The 18418-nt window shown below is 44.2% G+C and overlaps 5 protein-coding genes across 7 annotated transcripts; 3 read left to right on the top strand and 2 right to left on the bottom strand.

Annotated features, from left to right (window-relative positions):
* Window positions 1-941: 941 nt before the first annotated feature.
* Window positions 942-2351, top strand: cnr1 (cannabinoid receptor 1). The gene has a single exon (XM_068753896.1). It carries the CDS (start codon window positions 942-944, stop codon window positions 2349-2351), a length of 1410 nt encoding a protein of 469 aa, XP_068609997.1.
* A 2465-nt stretch (window positions 2352-4816) lies between these two features.
* Window positions 4817-7386, top strand: akirin2 (akirin 2). Of its 2 annotated transcripts, none has more exons than XM_068753484.1 (5): window positions 4817-5018; window positions 5505-5624; window positions 6296-6445; window positions 6535-6588; window positions 6852-7386. In XM_068753484.1, the coding sequence occupies exons 1-5, from the start codon at window positions 4847-4849 to the stop codon at window positions 6860-6862; spliced, it is 507 nt and encodes a 168-aa protein (XP_068609585.1). In that variant the 5' UTR covers window positions 4817-4846; the 3' UTR covers window positions 6863-7386. The 2 variants fall into 2 exon arrangements, with proteins under 2 accessions (XP_068609585.1, XP_068609584.1); XM_068753483.1 differs by having other exon boundaries at window positions 6535-6606.
* Window positions 7387-7866: 480 nt separating this feature from the next.
* rars2 (arginyl-tRNA synthetase 2, mitochondrial) lies at window positions 7867-12170 on the top strand. Its single transcript, XM_068753496.1, has 20 exons — window positions 7867-7917; window positions 8007-8080; window positions 8167-8269; window positions 8514-8597; window positions 8685-8785; window positions 8875-8930; window positions 9155-9238; window positions 9334-9410; window positions 9559-9717; window positions 9864-9970; window positions 10113-10208; window positions 10311-10371; window positions 10642-10718; window positions 10806-10930; window positions 11184-11251; window positions 11332-11441; window positions 11512-11607; window positions 11698-11772; window positions 11857-11920; window positions 12046-12170. Exons 1-20 carry the CDS (start codon window positions 7882-7884, stop codon window positions 12130-12132), a joined length of 1740 nt encoding a protein of 579 aa, XP_068609597.1. The 5' UTR covers window positions 7867-7881; the 3' UTR covers window positions 12133-12170.
* A 634-nt stretch (window positions 12171-12804) lies between these two features.
* slc35a1 (solute carrier family 35 member A1) lies at window positions 12805-15215 on the bottom strand. The gene is made up of 8 exons (XM_068753497.1): window positions 15046-15215; window positions 14537-14717; window positions 14136-14295; window positions 13875-14027; window positions 13732-13798; window positions 13418-13594; window positions 13210-13344; window positions 12805-12945 (listed from the first exon to the last, which is right to left on the bottom strand). The coding sequence occupies exons 1-8, from the start codon at window positions 15053-15055 to the stop codon at window positions 12812-12814; spliced, it is 1017 nt and encodes a 338-aa protein (XP_068609598.1). The 5' UTR covers window positions 15056-15215; the 3' UTR covers window positions 12805-12811.
* Window positions 15216-15675: 460 nt separating this feature from the next.
* On the bottom strand, window positions 15676-17984 carry LOC137909381 (protein yippee-like 5). Of its 2 annotated transcripts, none has more exons than XM_068753832.1 (4): window positions 17798-17984; window positions 17151-17310; window positions 16317-16574; window positions 15676-16234 (listed from the first exon to the last, which is right to left on the bottom strand). In XM_068753832.1, the coding sequence occupies exons 2-3, from the start codon at window positions 17289-17291 to the stop codon at window positions 16353-16355; spliced, it is 363 nt and encodes a 120-aa protein (XP_068609933.1). In that variant the 5' UTR covers window positions 17292-17310; window positions 17798-17984; the 3' UTR covers window positions 15676-16234; window positions 16317-16352. The 2 variants fall into 2 exon arrangements, with proteins under 2 accessions (XP_068609933.1, XP_068609934.1); XM_068753833.1 differs by having other exon boundaries at window positions 16324-16574.
* Window positions 17985-18418: the final 434 nt, after the last annotated feature.

The raw sequence follows: 18418 nt of genomic DNA, 5'->3' as shown, positions 1-18418 counted from the left end.
GAGCAGCAGGAGCAGCAGGAGCGCACTCCAAAGGCGCACTCCAAAAGCGACAAGATCTCATTCCAAGACGTCTGAAAAACTTCCGTGACACACAGCATTTAAAAGCGAAACTATTGAATATGGTGACTTCATTCTAACACACGCACGCGCACGCTGGTTTGATCTCCTTTTCGGTAAGATCTTTGTTTTGGGTTTTTTGGATGATGCGCTTCTGACTTGGATTAACGCGCGGCGATAAAAGGCGATTCTGCGCGCTTGGGAAAAAGAATTATGTAAGGTAAAGAATCTCTTTTCTTCTTCTTTAAACGTTTGATTAGTGTTTTCGCATCGAGGCGTTCTCATTTCACTGCGCGCATTCGCGTGCGTATTTGTATCCTTGCGCCAGATCAAAGATAAATTTGCTTGCTGGCGATCCGGAATTAGAATCAGACGAATATTAAAAAATGAAATCCCAGATTGGACAAAACTTTAGAAAAATAAATAATTTCATTTATATGTAGATCAGATGACTGAAATTTGCGTGCGTATATAAACGGTTTATTTAAAATATATACTTTTATATGAAATAGCTTCACGTATGTGGAGTTGTAAAATATTCATGTTAATTCCGTCTGCTTCTGCGGCTCTTATATTTCCACATTAATCGTCTTGGACGCGTTAATGGCTGCACAGAGTGCATGATACAATATTTATAAGCACGGCAGCTCTCAGAGGGCAGATCTGGTTCACGAGAAGATCTTGTACAAAAAAAAATAGAGTTTAAAAATATATAAAAAATAATTGCAGTGAGAAAAGCTTGTATATCATGGATGAACTGGTTGCAGCCGCTTGATCAGAGGATTCTTCTTTCCTCCCAAACATGGCTGAAATGTTTCTCATCATTTTTTTTTTTTAGGTGGTCCCAGCCTTTTTAGACTGCCGTATTACCATCAGACGCAGCCATGAAATCTGTGCTGGACGGGGTGGCGGACACCACCTTCCGGACTATTACATCTGGTTTACAGTATCTGGGCTCCAATGACGCCAACTATGACGACCCCCTCAACGACGTCGACTTCAAGGTGGGGTTCTCCCTGCAGAAGCCCCTTTCTGCGTTCCGCAGCAACGCCTTCCCGGACAAGGTGCCGACGGACGAGGAGCTCATCCTCAAAGGCATCCCCTTCTTCCCCACCAACGCCACAGACCTGCTTGGCAACAGGAGCACTTCCATCGACGAGCCCAACAACATACAATGCGGGGAGAACTTCATGGACATGGAGTGCTTCATGATCCTGACCCCCAGCCAGCAGCTGGCCGTGGCCGTGCTGTCGCTCACCCTGGGCACCTTCACCGTGCTGGAGAACCTGGTGGTGCTGTGCGTCATCTTGCAGTCCCGCACCCTCCGTTGCCGGCCGTCCTACCATTTCATCGGCAGTCTGGCTGTGGCTGATCTGCTGGGGAGCGTCATCTTTGTCTACAGCTTCCTGGACTTCCACGTCTTCCACAGGAAGGACAGTCCCAATGTTTTCCTCTTCAAGTTGGGCGGAGTCACGGCCTCCTTCACCGCGTCCGTGGGGAGTCTTTTCCTCACCGCCATCGACCGCTACATCTCCATACACCGGCCGCTCGCCTACAGGCGCATCGTGACGCGGACCAAGGCCGTCATCGCCTTCTGCGTGATGTGGACTATCTCCATCGTCATCGCGGTGCTGCCTCTGCTCGGCTGGAACTGTAAGCGCCTCAACTCTGTTTGCTCAGACATATTCCCCCTGATCGATGAGAACTACCTGCTGTTCTGGATCGGCGTGACCAGCGTTCTGGTCCTTTTCATCATCTACGCCTACATATACATCCTGTGGAAGGCGCACCACCACGCCGTGCGGATGCTGAGTCGCACCTCCCAGAAGAGCCTTGTGGTCTACACGGCAGAAGGGACTAAAGTGCAGACCACACGCCCTGAGCAGGCACGCATGGATATCCGTTTGGCCAAGACCCTGGTGCTCATCCTGGTGGTGCTGGTCATCTGCTGGGGCCCGCTGCTCGCCATCATGGTCTACGACCTTTTCTGGAGGATGGACGATGACATCAAGACGGTGTTTGCATTCTGCAGCATGCTCTGTCTGCTCAACTCCACTGTCAACCCAATCATCTACGCCTTGAGGAGCAAGGACCTGCGGCACGCCTTCCTCAGCTCCTGCCACGCCTGCAGGGGAAGTGGCCAGCAGCTGGACAATAGCCTTGAGTCGGACTACCAGAACAGAAGTGCCAACATTTCCGCCAGCAGGGCTACGGAGAGCTGCGTGAAGACCACTGTGAAAATAGCCAAAGTAACGATGTCTGTGTCGACGGAAACGTCCGCTGAGGCAGTGTAGCTGTGTGAAATGTCATCTTCAGCAAACGGCGTCGTTTAGCAACGACGAAAAGATGATGCTCGACGAGAGAGAGAGAGAGAGAGAAGAGAAAGCAAAGTCCGGTCCTCTCCTGAGGGTCTCGGTTTACATCCCTCCATAGATGCTTCGGTGGTTGCGTTATTTTCGGTCAGCGCGTGAGTGCACGGTCTGCCAAAGTGCCAAAAGGTATTACAAGTTCGTAGGAAGAACTCACAAATTGAAAGTATTATTAAGACTGTCATAAGTCTTCTGTTTACCATAGACTCCAGTTAGTAAAGGCATATTATATTTTTGTACTGTGAATTCAGGTTTTAAAAACAATATATCTTCATTTATGGGACAAGGGGCTATTGGTCTTTTTAATTCCAGATGTTTTACTGTGTCATTTAGACATCGACGTGTGTCTTGCACCATCAGAATAAGAAGACTTTCTGCAAAGACGTACACGTCGCAGAGAAACATTTCAACTGACTCTCTTTGATTTGATTAGACGCGTCTTTTTTTCTACTTCACCCGACAAACACTCAGCGAGTGGCAAATGTACAGAGATTCAATGTTTCAGCAAGAAAATTAAAAACAAAACATACTGATCGCCATCACGAATAAACCCTCGCTCGATGGAGATCTGGGGGGGGGGGGAAGTGAAAATGTTAAACCTGTAACCGCATATTTCTGTGGCAAAGTGATGGCTGTCCTTGTCGTCTGTTTCTTTTTACTTGCTGGCTGTTTAGACCTTTAGAGTGGCGTGTCTTTGTTCAAATGTATACCTAATAACTGTACAGTGTTTCCTTGCAACATAAAGCGTTTGAATCGACTCATTCAGCTGCACAACAGCACAGCGAGAAGCTCGAACTCGTCCAAACGGAGTCTGGAGGCAGCGTGCTGGCCACTGCTGCAACAAGCACACCGAGTTTCCGACGATAGCTGCTCGCATCGGATGTAGAATTTTTCTGGATTCCGCCTTATATGTGTGTGATACCTTGAGAATTGGTGATATATTTCCAACCCCAAAGCCTTTTGATTATTGCAGTGGCTTGTATTTATCACTACTGTTGCAACAGGGGGCATCATTTCGGAAAACAAAAAGCAACCCATGCACAGGTCTGGTGAAGTATTTTTTAGCTTAACCCTAAATAATAATATAAAAAATGTCTGCTGTTAATTTTACTTATCTAAACAAAGAAGCAAGGGTCTTTTTTTTTATTAGCTGGTAACTTGAATGGAATTCTGTGTGTATGCATTGTGTGGAGAATTGACAACTGGCCTTGCAAAAGAAACTGAGACCATGCGATGTAGTACTTTTAATCTAAAACTCTCACAGCACAGTTGTCCTGTAGACATTTATCTTGGTGTAAAGTAATCCAGACTTCTGTTTATCAGTATGCTTTGCTGCCTCTTGTATTATTGAATATTGACGAACAAAATGTCAACTGTCAAGTGGCTTCTGTACAATGGTGGCATAATGAGGAAAAAAAAATCTCGATCAGTCAAGTGTTTTTAGTAGTGACGTTTTCAAACATTTGAATAAAGTTGCCGCTGGTTGTCATTTTGCCTGTAATTATTTTATCTTTATCTTTAATTTTTTTTTGCACCAGAATTGCAGCTTCAAGAAGAAAGGACATGAAAGCCTTCAGCTGAGCAACCCGGAGCTACAAGTGATGTTCTGCTGCCCCCTTGTGGCCGATCTAACATAATCATCTGCCCTGTTCTTGTCATTTCTTGGCCACATATAATGAGTTCTGTGAAACATCTATTATATAATTTATTTCAACATAAATACTGAATGATATTTTATTTAACCGCTGCAGCATCGTTAAAAATAAACAAATATTTACTGTAAAACTAGTATAGTTAAACATATTTCTATTTAACGACAAACTGTATATTTAATATATCGTGTAATACTTCTATAAACACGGTTATAAATTAATTGTTGCTGGTTTTATAATTCTTCTTTAGCGTGGTCTGTGTTTCTTGTGCTGAATAGCCGAGGTTAGCAAACCTCACATTTGAAAAAACTAATTTTTGAAGGCTGTCGGGAAATGTAGTATGTATGACACGGAACGCACATCGCGACTCATGAAACAAAAACTACATATCCCAACATGAAATCTCGTTCTCGCGCATGCCCACAACCGTCGATTAGATCGGAATAAAAGGTAAGCTCTTATGAGCCGCAGTAGTTTGTACTCCAGAATAGAGCAGCTTAATCTGGAATCATCTGACTTTACATCAAATCTAGAATCTCGTACTTTATCGAGGCCGTTTGAAGGTTCGCTCGTCGACTGTGATTCTGTTCGATTTATTTGTGCGAGACGAGAGATAAGTGGCCATTTGCCTGCGCCGTCGCTGCTTCCCGTTCGACTCGGCTAACGTGAGCTAGCTTAAGTAGCGCGGAGCCGGGGCCCGAGTCAGCGGCTGTCCAGCCTTTATTTGAGGGTTTTTCTCGGACATTTTTTGAAGCAGCGTTCACAGTGATGGCTTGCGGAGCTACTCTGAAGAGAACCCTGGACTTCGATCCGCTTATGAACGCGGCTTCGCCCAAAAGGAGGAGGTGCGCCCCGGTTATGTCTCCCGTCTCTTCGCCACAGAAATATTTGCGTATGGAGCCTTCGCCTTTCGGCCAAGTGTCGACCAGACTAACCACAGGTAGGAATTAAAAACTTTAATATACAAGTACCTTTTTAATACGACTAGCTGTGACTGCAAACTGAATTAAGTTCATGTTAACGCCTTAGGCGTTTCCTCTGTGTAATAAACGAATCTATTCACAATTTAGCAATTATATGCTAATCGTTTTAAATGTTACTTGTTCGTGAAGAAACGCTGCAGGCGTTGTGATGCTGCCATCACATTATTATTACCTCGTTTTAAATTCGGCTAACTCTCTGCAGCAGTTTCAGTTCAGTGTTGGAAGTTTTTTTTTTTTAAGAAACAGTTTGCAGTGTTTTTGGGAAGTTCAGTTGGAAAAACAGGAAGTTTGTATGGGGTTAGTGCTGTGCAATTAGCTGTAATGCTCCTTTCACTGCTATTTCCTGCTTAGTCTAAGCGAGATGCAACGGCAAGGCCAAATAAAATGAGCAACTTCTGCCAGAATGTCTCCCTGACGTAAGTTTATTTCTCTTCTTTTCTCAGAGCAAATTCTACACAACATAAAGCAGGAGTACAAGCGGCTGCAGAAGCGACGACACCTGGACGGTGCTTTCCAGCAGGTCGAGGGCTGCTGTCCGTTAGAGCTGCAGAGCGTTCACGCAGGTAGCTGCCGATGGCACGCCTTGAGGAGCGCAGTGCCACCACCTTCTGTTTGCGCTCAGACGTTAAAGCCTGTGAGCCTTAAGAATGCGGCGCGTGTTGCAATCGCGTCTGTGTCGCTTCTCAGGTCGAGGCAAATCACAAAGAAGCCGCTCAAACGGAACAAGTCCGGTTGATGCTTCGTTTTTGTGATGCGTTGAAATCACTTTACCAAACCAGATGTGAATTTTATGGCGTTACATTCAGACTAGGCTTGTCATAGTTATTACATAATGAGCCCATATATTTATTGCAACAGCTGAATGAAACAAAGATGATGATCATTACTCTTTCTGCTTTGTTTTAAGAGGTATATCCGTAAAGTAAGGGCAGAGTAGTGAGGCTTAGTATCTGTTCATAGCGATGTGATGTATAAAGAAGCAAATAAATCTCCCACTAATGCTGAATGGCTTGATGAAATGTAACAAATGGTTATAATATTCCTCACCCACCCCACCCGATGCACCTTTTTTTGGATTGACAGTCACAACCAGGTGGCTGATTATTGATTATTGCTCAAGTTTTCAGACGAGTCTAAACTTTAAATATCATTCTAAATTAAAAGCTAAAATAAACGAGCAAATGTGCAGTGTAACATTTATTGTGATGTGACGGTTAATCTCTGTCATTAACAGGTACGCCCTCGGGTGCCTCGTCTCCCGCCAGGAAAGAGCAGCCTTTATTCTCTCTCCGACAGGTCGGAATGATCTGTGAGCGACTACTGAAGGAGCGAGAGGACAAAATCCGCGAGGAGTACGACGAGATATTAACGACGAAGCTTGCAGGTGGGATCGTCTTTTTAAAAACATTGTGACGTCAAGTTTTAGTGAGCGCTTTATATCACATGTCCAGTAAATGTGTATTCTTCCAACAGAGCAATATGATGCATTCGTCAAGTTCACACATGATCAACTGATGCGACGTTTTGGTGAGCAGCCTTCCAGCTGTAAGTATATTCACCAATGCCACACTTAATATTCATGAGGGGCTGCGCCAACTGTCCTTAGGTTAGCAACCTGGTAAGAGTTTTAATATCCGATACTCCCAACTCGTCAGTAAGAAGTGAAGACTCTTCTTCAAGCCCTAAGCAGAAGTTTGGATTGTCCCGGTTTAATGTTCGAGGATAAGAGACGAGTCAATCCCCGTCTTTATAAGCCCGTGTTGCAATATTGTCTGGTTTCTCCTCCACAGATGTATCTTGAGTATCAGCGTCTGAAACCCAAGAATATTATTCGCCGCGAACTCCTCCGGGTGTGTCTAGTTGGACGTCTCTCCTAGCTGTGCCATATTGCCTCTATGTGGACTCGCCGCCTCAGACATCGGCTCGTGACGTCCGCACTGGCAGAATTAGGAGGGCCTTCTGCTGCCAACCTGTTCCAGGACTCTCTGTGACTGTACCAGTGGCCTCTTAACTGTCAATATTTATTTTTGCTTTGTCCACATGCCTTCGTAAAAAGGCTGACCTGCCAAAACACACAATTTTATTTTTGACGGAATTTTTTTTTTTTTTTCTTGCATCATAAGGATGTTAGTATTGCTGATTCTTTATATGTATATTTTGAAAAAGGGATTGATGAGTGGATACAATCAAGGCAGACAGATATGATTGGCTTTCAGCATTACTGCTCTTACATTTGTACACTGTAATTTTTTTTTTGCTTGACTCATAATCAATGTATCGAAATTAAAGGGTCTTTGATTCAAGAAAAGCAAATAAAGTGTTTAGAAAAAATATATATCTTTATTTCAGTGTCTGAGTGTGCACATTGCTTCCGGTTTTGTGCTGTGAATGTGAATTGCCTTTGTGTTTATATTGGATGTGTTCGTTTTGTACAGATTTGTCAATGTTATTTTGGCTACTGTTTTTAACGATATACATAAACGGTATTTTTTTTTTAAACATATAAATATTATTTTATTTTAAGATAATTTGTGTAATAATAAACGTATTAAGACCTAGTTTTCAAGCGTCGGGACTGGTTACAATAATTGTCGGGAGCAACAGTGTGCATAATCCAACGCACCGTCGTGATGACGTTGAGGAAGTAGACTGTGATTGGATGAACGAAGCGGAAGTCAACAAACGAATGAGGAAGTGCAGTAGCTAGCTATGTGTCAGTGCTGCACGCATGAATGCATGAGAGTCGATCTCGCAGCGTTTAACCCAGTACTTTTTTTTTTTTAAGAAATTCATTTATATGTTGTTTTCGAATTTATAGAAATGGCTTCTTTCTTCAGAAGAACAATTGCGGCAAAGGTAATAGAACCTAAAAGTCTCAGAAGATGACCCCGATGCACGTAAACAGAGCTAGCGTTAACTAGCTAGTCTCCTGTGTTCACGTTTAGCTCGCTAGGACGCTGCAGCAGCCCGAAGAAGCCTTCCTACCGGCTCTGTCGGCCCTTCCGGTCTCTAAGAGGCAGTTGAGTGTTTTCGGTCGTGAGTTGATAGAGTGTGTCTGTCCCTTTACCCCGTTTGTCAAACCGTCCTGAACTTTGTGCTGCTCAGACAGGCTGCTGACTTCAGATTGTCCATCAGCGCGTTACGGACCGGCGGGGTTTTGCCTTCCGGCGGTGACACTCAGGCGCAGACAGACGGTTTGGCCAGTCAGGCAAGATGGACACAGACGAGAGTCGAGCATATATTTACAGTTCTGTGTTGTATGTTCTAAATGTATTATACAAAATGGACGTTGCAGATCATTTTAATTGAACAAAGATGTTCCTTATTTTGTTGGGATGTGTGACTTTTTTTCAGCAGACACCGATATCCAATAAATGTATCGATTCTAAGAAGCTGCAAAGAGAACTTTTCACTGAATATCTGACCTCAGATTTCTGCTTTGTGTTTTCCAGTTGACTCCTGACACTGTGCTGGAAGCCATAACAGCTGGAGGTGGATGGATCAATTTTAAGATCAATCGTAAACTTCTCGTCCAGGTTTGTCTTTTTTTCTTTTCTGCAGGGGTGGCATTTACAGTCTCTACTTGCCTCTGTTGTGATCATGATTCACTCCATCCGTTTCAGAAAATGTTGGAGCCATTTGGAAATGGAGAGGATGAGAGATTTGGGCTGAATAGTGACCTTTTAAATGCTCTGAAGAGAGGAACAGTATTAGTTGAGTATAGGTAAGTTTTGCTAGTTTTATAAATGCTCTTTCACATATCTCTCCCGAGAGACTGTTATCAGACAGACTGAATGTGTTCGTATGTTGCAGCTCCCCAAATATTGCCAAAAAATTCCATGCTGGACACTTACGATCTACAATTATTGGTGAGTTTTGACTGAGGATGAAGTAATTTAAGGAGTTTCTAATCAAAAACTTTTAATTCATTTCATTGGTTCTGGAAATAAAATTCATATCTGGTTTGAATTATTAGATTTTTATCATTGACATCTGCTTCAAACATAAATACATCCTGAATTAATCTTTAGTGTAAACAGAAGCTGACATGAAGGCAGGCAACTGTACTAGAACATCTAATCTTCATCTCCAGGTAACTTCATTGGTAATTTAAAACAGTCCCTCGGAAACAGCGTTATTCGGATGAACTACCTCGGCGACTGGGGCATGCAGTTCGGTCAGTATTCAAGTGAAGCTTCTGGAATAATTCGATCAACACAATGATCTGTGATAGATTTTTACTGATTAATCAGTTTCCATCTTGGATTTCAGGTTTGTTAGGAGCAGGATTCGCCCAGTTTGGATGTCAAGAGAAATTGAAACGGAATGCTTTGCAGCATTTGTTCGAAGTGAGTTTGAATAATTTCACACCTTGAATAGTCCCAGCGATCCTTCGGACCTGCCGTCTTTCAGACCCACAAGCGTGTCTAACGGACGTGTGATTGTTGGACATCTGTAGAGGTGCGAGTCTGAGGGACATTTATTTTTCTCTTGCAGGTTTATGTTCAAGCGAACCAGGAGGCAGAACGCAGTGAGGACATGAAGCAGGCTGCCAGAGAGTTCTTTAGGCAGCTGGAGCAGCATGAGCGCGAGGCTTTGTCTTTATGGAAACAGTTCAGAGACATCTCAGTCGACGAGTATCAGCGCGTTTACAAGGTGAGCGCAGTTCTATGTGGCCAGTGGACGCCCGGCCATGTGCTGAAAAAGCTGCGATGGGGAAACGAGGAATATATCCACAGAACAGTTCTACCCGGCGGCAGCTGTGAGGACTGATTCTAACATTTGTGTTTGGGCCTTTTCAGCGTTTAGGGGTTCACTTTGATGTTTACTCCGGAGAGTCCTTTCACCGAGATGAAGCCCAGGAGGTGGTGCAGCAGCTGCGGAGCCGAGGCCTCTTGGAAACCACCGAGTATGTGGCATTTTGCGTAATGGCCTGAAATTAATGCTGACATGAAAGGCGTGATGGGAGGCCAGTAGGTCAGTGAACGCCTCCCAGTTATATTTACGCTGTTATCTTGATACATGTGAGCGTTTTCTTTTCGTGTTTGCAGGCACGGGACCAGCGTCGTGGATCTGTCCCCGGCGGGGGACGCGAGGAGCGTCTGTGTGGTTCTCCGCAGCGACGGCACCAGTCTCTACATCACCAGGTCGGCACCGGGCGAAACCCTCGCATACAGGAAACAGTTAAATGTCAGGTTGCCTTGAATTTCTGAGACAAATAATTGTGCCATCGTGACTTCTGTTCTCAGAGACCTCGCTGCTGCTCTGCACCGATCGGGGAAATACAGTTTTGACGAGATGATTTATGTGGTAAGGAAATTAAGGCACGAGTTGCTGCCCAGCAGAGATGAAATAGAGCAGCTTATTTTTGTTTTCTGTTTACAGTGTGAGATGGAGCATATATTGGCATTTTTAACATTTAAATATGTAATGATATCAACAAAGTTTTAAATGTAGCGTCGCTTTATCCAACTTTCCATTAAGTTTGAACTGTTTTTCTCCGTTAGTCTTGATTTCCTAACATTTGTATTCATTTATATCCGTATATTATGTAGATTTGTCTGTTTATTTCTCTTCAAGACGGATAAAAATCAAACGAGTCACTTTCGCCAGCTGTTCCAGATGTTGCTTGCTATGGGACATTCTTGGGCCGACAGGTACTGACCGCTCACGGCGTGATCCGGTTGAATCGCAGATTTAGATTGGATCAGATTCAGCTGTGATCTGCCTGGTTGCGGCTGCAGGTGTAAACACGTGCCCTTCGGCCTGGTGCGGGGCATGAAGACCCGTAGCGGCGAGGTGCTGTTCCTGGACGACGTGCTGGATGAAGCTCGTTCCAGGATGCTGCACAACATGAGCCAGTCTAAAAGTAATGGTCGACTTTTGACACACGAGCACACGCCTGCATTTTTTTTTTTTTAACTTGCAGTCAGTATTTCGGTGCTTTAATGACAACCATGAAGTAATGCAAGATCATTTTTCGATGGTATTCAGCTAATTTACTCCAGATTTTGATTGAAGAATGACTGGTCATCAAAGTTAAAGTAAACCGACATTACTCATCTCAGTAAAATGTGTTTGATGGTACTCAGGGAAGTGCGTTACTCTCACTCTTCTTACAGCTACAAGGCAAATGGACAACATCCAGGACACGGCAGAGAAAGTGGGAATCAGTGCACTAATAGTTCAGGTGAACTGAAAGGGTTCAGCGTCCTTCTTCTCTTTATTTTTTTTGAACAATGACTTGATGTCTTGCTTCGACTTGTCCAGGACTTCAAAGGTCCCCTGCTGTCCGACTACACGTTTGACTGGGACAGGATGCTGCAGGCGCAGGGAGATACGGGAGTCTTCCTCCAGTACTCTCACGCTCGACTTTGCAGGTCTGTAGCACAAATTCCACTGTGCGAAACATATTCCGTTGTGTATCTTACGGTGCTGTTCCGACTCCAGTTTAATACAGAAGAACGGAGGTTTAGAATCATCTGCATTTGATCCATCCCTCCTGCTCGAGCAGACAAGCATCGGCATCCTGCAGCACTTCCTTCGGTCAGCAAATCCGTCACGCATTGTTGTTCGTGAAAGAGGTAAAGTCGTCACCCGACATCTAATGAACGACTCCGCCCGCTGTGTTCGTAGCTACGACGAGGTTTTGCATCAGTCGGCTCAGGACCTGCAACCCAAACATCTCGTCAACTTTCTGTTAAAGCTGAGGTAAAGAGCAGGGAGGTCGTCCTGTTGTTGGGAGAACCTGGTGCAGAACCAGATTCGTGCTCATCGCTTCCCGATCTCTTCCAGCCACCTGATCGCCTCGGCGCACAAAGAGCTGCCAGTGAAAGGAAGCGCTCCGGATGTCGCGCAGGTAGGGAGAAAAATCACTCCGTCGCACATCTTCTTTAAATTAAGTTCAAAAGCAGGGCCTGCTAACGTCGCAGCCTCCACGGAAAGTGTTTATTAAGCGCCGTCTCATGTTCTAAATGTCGACAGGCCAGATTAAAGCTGTTCAGCGGAGCGTGCTCAGTCCTGGCCAACGGGATGAGGATCCTGGGAATCACACCACTGGAAAAAATGTGAGACTCACTGAAGTTTAGAAACGTTTTATCAGTGTTGTGGACACCTCTTAGCTACAAACTGTACTGTAAATAAGAAGCCTTTTACTTTCTTTAAAAAAAATGTGAAACAAGGAATGAAGGACGCAGGAAATCCAGAAACAGGTTTCTCACACCGCTCTTCAAGTTTAATAATAAACGATTTGATTACAAGACACTGGAGATGATATTCATAAAAACGATCAACGTGCAATCAGTCGTCCTTTCAAGTATATTTCCTTCCAGTTGGGCACATTCAGAATCAGCACTAAAATATGGCGTGGAGGTAAGACACTAATATTGCACAGTGTGAACCACACTAATTACTGAAAGCTGTCAGTGATAGTGATTTGTTTTCTACCTCCTTTAACAGATATACGGAGGCTTTAAGATAAAAGTAACATTTTACTACTTGTAACTTCAGCATGGCTGAAGACGAAATAAAACGATTGCTTCAAATTATGTACGCAAAGGACGGGGCAAAGTGGAAAGTTGATTTGCTGCTGCGACCCCTGATGGGACAAGCCAACAAACACAGAAAGTTAATTTTGCTCGCTCATCTCCAGGATCAGGAGCTCTTTTTTTAAAAGGTCTTCTGGAAAATGTGATCCCCAAAAAAACCTGCTCAGTCCATCAGAGGGATTCCTCCGCTGCGGGTCAGCGACTCACACGGCGATCAGCTTCTGTTTGGATCCGCCGTCCGTGTCTTTCCACCCCAGCTTGGATGTGTCTTGCTTTGGAAGTCCGTAAAGGTAAATGGAGACACAGACCAGGACGGCTCCAGAAGCAAAAAAGATCGCTGAAGAAGAAACGATGGAAAAGAGACGTTTTAAGAATTTAAAATGTTGGAAGATTTTTTTTTTCTTGTCTAAAATGCTTTTGAAAGTTTTAAATCAGGAAAAGGGGAGTACAAATTCAAAACAATTAGGATTTGGTAATAATCATTAGGGAGTTAGAGCTCTGACGAGTATTGTATCTTAATGCTGCAGGAACCATTCCACTGAATTCCTGTGTCCAGTAATATTCTGCATTGGAAAGAGAAGATAATGACAATCTAACGTACTTATCTGTAGTCCGAACAAGATGACAGACGCCACAGTGGACAGGACAATGGCGGCTGCAGCGGAGAAGCCCTTCATGATGTTGTCCGTGTACTTCACCACCACTGACGTGTACAGGCCGCCCACGCTGGCCAAGGCTGGAAGAGCAAGAAACAAAGTCAAAATACAACGACGCGCCGAAAAAGCATCCTCAGATTGAGCGATACTCACAAACTACGAAGCACACCCACGGCGTGTAACCGAAGAAGAAGCCTTTCTCCAGGACCTCGTCGCCGTCGTTCACGTAAACCCCGATCAGGGTGACGACGATGCCGGACAGGTACATCTGGATGTTCCTGACCCACAGAGACGTGTCCGAGCTCTTCAGCACCTTCTCGAAGTACACGCCTTAACCAGGAAGTAGACAAAAAAAAACGTGAAAGCGTAGTCTGTGATATCGCAATTAAAAATCTGTTCACGTGTTGAGGGAGGGAGGGACATATTTAAATCAATATTTAAGACATAACAGTAAAAAAAAGATTCACCTGCAAATCCAGAGCAAAGGACGGCAACGGCGATGGCCATGAACCCGACCAAAGGGTTCTGCTCAATCTAGAAAAACGACCAGGAGACATTATAAGGCGTTATAAATGTCGCCGAGCATCACGTGGACTTCTTCCAAACCAACCTGAACTTTCGTGGCCTCCGCAGGCTTCCATTGGACGAGCGTCACGCCCCCGCACAGCAGGAACACGGAGAACCACTGCAGACGGCTGAGGGAGCGGTTCAGCATGAAGACCGTGCACAGTGCGGTGCACGGGATCTTCAGTTGGTAGGTCACCTAGGCAACGAAAGTTGGACAAACTATTTAAGGTGAAAATACGCTGCTGCGGGGATGTTTATCCGTGTCGGGGATGCGACAAAGCGAAAACGAACGTTCCGTTTGTACCTGATAAACTGCAGCATCAAGGTTACTCAGAGCAAGGAAGGCCATGTTGTTCTGAACCGCGTACACGACGGAAGGCACGCTCAGCTTCAGCAGCTCTTTGGGGCTGCAGAACACGTGTTCCACGACGGCGTTCTTCAGTCTGACGGGACCTCCGGTTTCTCTAGGCGAGACAAAAAACAGACCGATCAAGAGAAGGGGATCAATACTTTAAAAGCAAACTCTCAAATTGCCATGTCGTTTAATGTACTGTTGAATAGTTAATCACCAAAGAACATCCTCGGGGTTTAGAACCAGCAACAAAGGAAGCCGGGTTGTTTACCAGAAGACAAATGTTTTAGTTTAACTGTGACATGAAATGCGTTATAAGCAGTGTAATGGCGCCTCTACGAGGAAACACCTACTTTGTCAGCATCCCCAGACTCAGGATTAATTTCACCACCTCCGTGATGAACACCGCGGTGGTGGAGAAGTACAGGTCTCCCGAGGAGACGGTCCTGGTGTAGCGCAGCGCTACCGTGTACGTAGCGGCCACGAGCGTCATCACCGTCAGGCAGTACAGCTTGAACAACACGCTCACGTTGTCTAAGGAGAGGGGACGACAGCTGTTAGCCCGCACCTAGCCTAGCACACGTCAGACAGCTGTTAGCCTGCACCTAGCCTAGCACACATCAGACAGCTGTTAGCCTGCACCTAGCCTAGCACACATCAGACAGCTGTTAGTCTGCACCTAGCCTAGCACACATCAGACAGCTGTTAGCCTGCACCTAGCCTAGCACACATCAGACAGCTGTTAGTCTGCACCTAGCCTAGCACACATTAGACAGCTGTTAGCCTACACCTAGCCTAGCACACATTAAAGAAACCAGCCAGCTAGCATTAGCCTTAAAACGCTAGCTTGAATTCAACTCACCGCCGGCCATCGTTGCTCTAGTTTACGTTCGTTCCGGTGATAGACGGGTCTGCGATCCTCCGCGGGTTACATTCCGTTAAAACAAAACGAAACGATAAGTCTGAGAGCGGCGCAGGCCGTCATGGCAACACGCTAAGAAGAATTTCTACTACTCGACTTGGCAGGCTGGGGAAATCGTACTTCCGGCCTTTCCCAGAATGCAATGCGAGTAAACATTTTCTTTTGGTTGGTTAAACGGCACGTTTACGTAATGGCGTCATTTTAACTTTATTTTTTTATATATTATATTTTTATTTTTTGTATCTAGGTATCCTTTTTAACAATTACAGTATCTATCTTTGTGAAACCAATGTGTGGAAGAAAACTAAACTTAAAAAAATACCTCTGAAAATAAAGCTAATTATAAGATACAGCACAGGTAATAACAGCGTTCCTGTTGGATCCAGATGTGTGGTGAACAGTATCTGATACAATGATACAAATTCTAGCAATTATTAGAGCTTCAACTTTTTTAGGATGCTCTGAAATACACATAAAATGATGCTTTCAAATTATTGTGTCTTCAGGCAGGATACATAATTCAAATCTGAATATAAGACAGACACAGACAGAGTTAATAAACATCTGAGTTTATTTTGGCAAAAAAATAAATAATCAAAATTCTCATTTCCGTCAGTCACAAACTGCTAATGAAGCAGTTAAAACGATGAGCATCACATGGAATTAAGTTCAATAAGTCGGCTGGAACATTTGCAAACATCCACAAAGCGGACTCACTGCAAAACCTGTTCTGTTCAACTTAATCAACACTTGTGATCAGATGAAACAAAGTCAGGGTATCAGAACTCTTCACAGATTCAGCGACAGTAACACCAAGACGAAGTTCACAATGACACAGTAACACCAGAGGCCTCAAATTCAATTGATGGCGCCCTCTTTTATTCCAGGGAATAAACTGTATATAATATTAATATTTATGCTTATTCTAATAAATAATTTCTTGTATAGTTTCGCATTGCAACCCATTGCTTGGCGACCAAATCTTCCCTGCCTTTTATAGACCATTTAAACTTCAAACTGAGTTTCTCGCGGGGCAGCGAGAGTGAATTCTCTCTTTCTGGCAGCAGCTAAAATCTCACCACGCCAGCGCATCTTAAGAACGTCACAGCCCGTCGGGTACACACTGAATCTGCAGGGAGACACGGAAAAATGTCCATCAGCTTCCCACAAAGATCCAGCTCGTGACGTTACTTTGGTGTAGCTCTACTCACAACGGACCGAGCGTCGCAGCCGCAGCACAGGTGAACTCAGGAGTTGTCCGAGAGAACGCGCTCGATGCCTTCGCTCTCCCGCACCAGAGCCCTCTCCAGGATGACGCGACCCTCCTTGTAGCGCTGGCTTTCCTCGGTGGCGAACTCGTACATCCAGCCCAGTTTGCTGTTGCAGTTCTTGCAGCTGACGTCCCGCACCATGTGTCTCCCTGTCAGCATGACTCGATCTTGCACGTCGCTGCGTTGCAGATTCACCACCTGGAGGGCGGCAGTGAAGATATCGGTCACGGTCACGGTTTACTGCTTTTCTCCACTGAACATTTTTTAAGCTTCTCAGCAAATCAATCAAAAATAATTCCAGGAAACACGTCTAAGTGTGAGAGATATAGATGCAAAATGAATGAATGGTGCATTTAGAGCGGCAACTACAATTATTGTGGCTTTTTGATAAATATGGTTCATGAAATGTCAAAGAATAGCAGATGAAAATGGAAAAAAATAAACATTCCAACACTCAAAGCCAAATATATTAAATTCATCATGGTATTAAGCACTTATATCATTTAAAAACAACTCAAACCGTAAAATTTAAGCCGCTGGATGATAAAATATTTCAGCATTTTGCTTGAAACGATGAATAAATGATCAGCATAATAAATGAAATGAATAAATGTCGCACTGTACTACTGGGGCGCTGATTATGTCGTAACACGATTCTAGAAACGACTGCCTGATTCTGGGCAGTGACATATTTTATTAGCGTTCAAATCAAAATCCAGCACAACTCTAACCCGCGATCCAGGAGAAGGACGCGGCGTGCAGATACTGGGATACCTTGTTGAACAGGAAGGCTCGGCCGGTGGCGCCAGTGAAGCGCGTGGAGATGAGCTCGGCTCGGTTGGTCACGATGGTGTCACAGTTGGCGCAGGAGAAGAGGCGAGTCCCACCGATGTGATCCAGGAAGATTCTCCCCATTGTGTCTCGTTTAGTGTCCCTGCATGAAGAAGACATGACAGCAGCAGAGACAAATCTAATCACATAATCTGTAGAGATTTGGTTATATTCTCCATATTAACTTTTAGTCCTTGTTGTAAATCAGCTGGCAGTTGCATTATTGTGCTAAAATCCATTTTTTAAAAACTGAATATAAATCTAAATTGATTTCCATTTAAAGATGACTTCCGGATCCATAGCTATGACATCACATAAAAGGTACAGATGATTTTCCCCACCAGAAACGCAAACTGTTTTATTTGTGCCGAGTTAAATGGTACTAATGAAGTACAGTATTTACTACTTTTACTCTGGAATTTCTGTGGCTCTCCCGAACGTCACATTCTCACGGAGGATTATCTTTCTATGATAATCTCGCAAAAAGATTCAACGTCACTTCTTATGAGGTCGAGAAGAAAAACGCTAGATTCTGCCTGATGCAGATACGAACGCTAGCAGGCCGAACGACGGTCAGGCAGATTTCTCACCTTATACCGGTACCTAGCGGAATGTCGGTTGGAAGAAGACAATTTAATTGTTTCTTCGCGGTGTCTTCATTCAAATGTGTTTAATTTGAAGTACTCAAAAACATTTACGGTGACCAAATGAGACGACTTTAACAACAATACAAAAAGAGCAGTTGATGCAGTCTATGATGGCGTTTGTTTGGATTAAGATAGCGCTTCCGGGAAGAACAGCTTCCGCTCGTCACCTTCAAAGTATTGTTTCGTAAATATGTTTAATGCGACAAAGCCGTTTGTAATTGATCAAAAACATCGTGATAATGACGATCAATCATTTTGAGACCGGGCTGAGTCCGAATTTAAGATTTACACCAATATATCCGTGACTGAACAGTATTTTATTTCCACTGTTCGGCGATTTATGCTTTTAGTTTGAAAATCGAATTATCCTAATGTCCGTTTTCTTTTGTTGGTTTATTGCAGGCGTAAATAGTGACCACAAGGTGGCAGCAGTGCGCGCATTGTGATCTACAAAACGTCAGGTTGCAGGCTTTGCTCAGTTCTGTGATGAGATTCGTCATCAGGAGAATGATGATAAATCGATTTATATCATGGATTATGTGCAGATATTAGCCCAATTGAGAA

Source organism: Brachionichthys hirsutus, chromosome 20 (genome assembly GCF_040956055.1).
Source record: "Brachionichthys hirsutus isolate HB-005 chromosome 20, CSIRO-AGI_Bhir_v1, whole genome shotgun sequence".
Taxonomy (NCBI): Eukaryota; Metazoa; Chordata; class Actinopteri; order Lophiiformes; family Brachionichthyidae; genus Brachionichthys; species Brachionichthys hirsutus.
The sequence above is the reverse complement of the archived record's forward strand: the minus strand, read 5'-3'. Positions and strand labels throughout refer to the sequence as shown.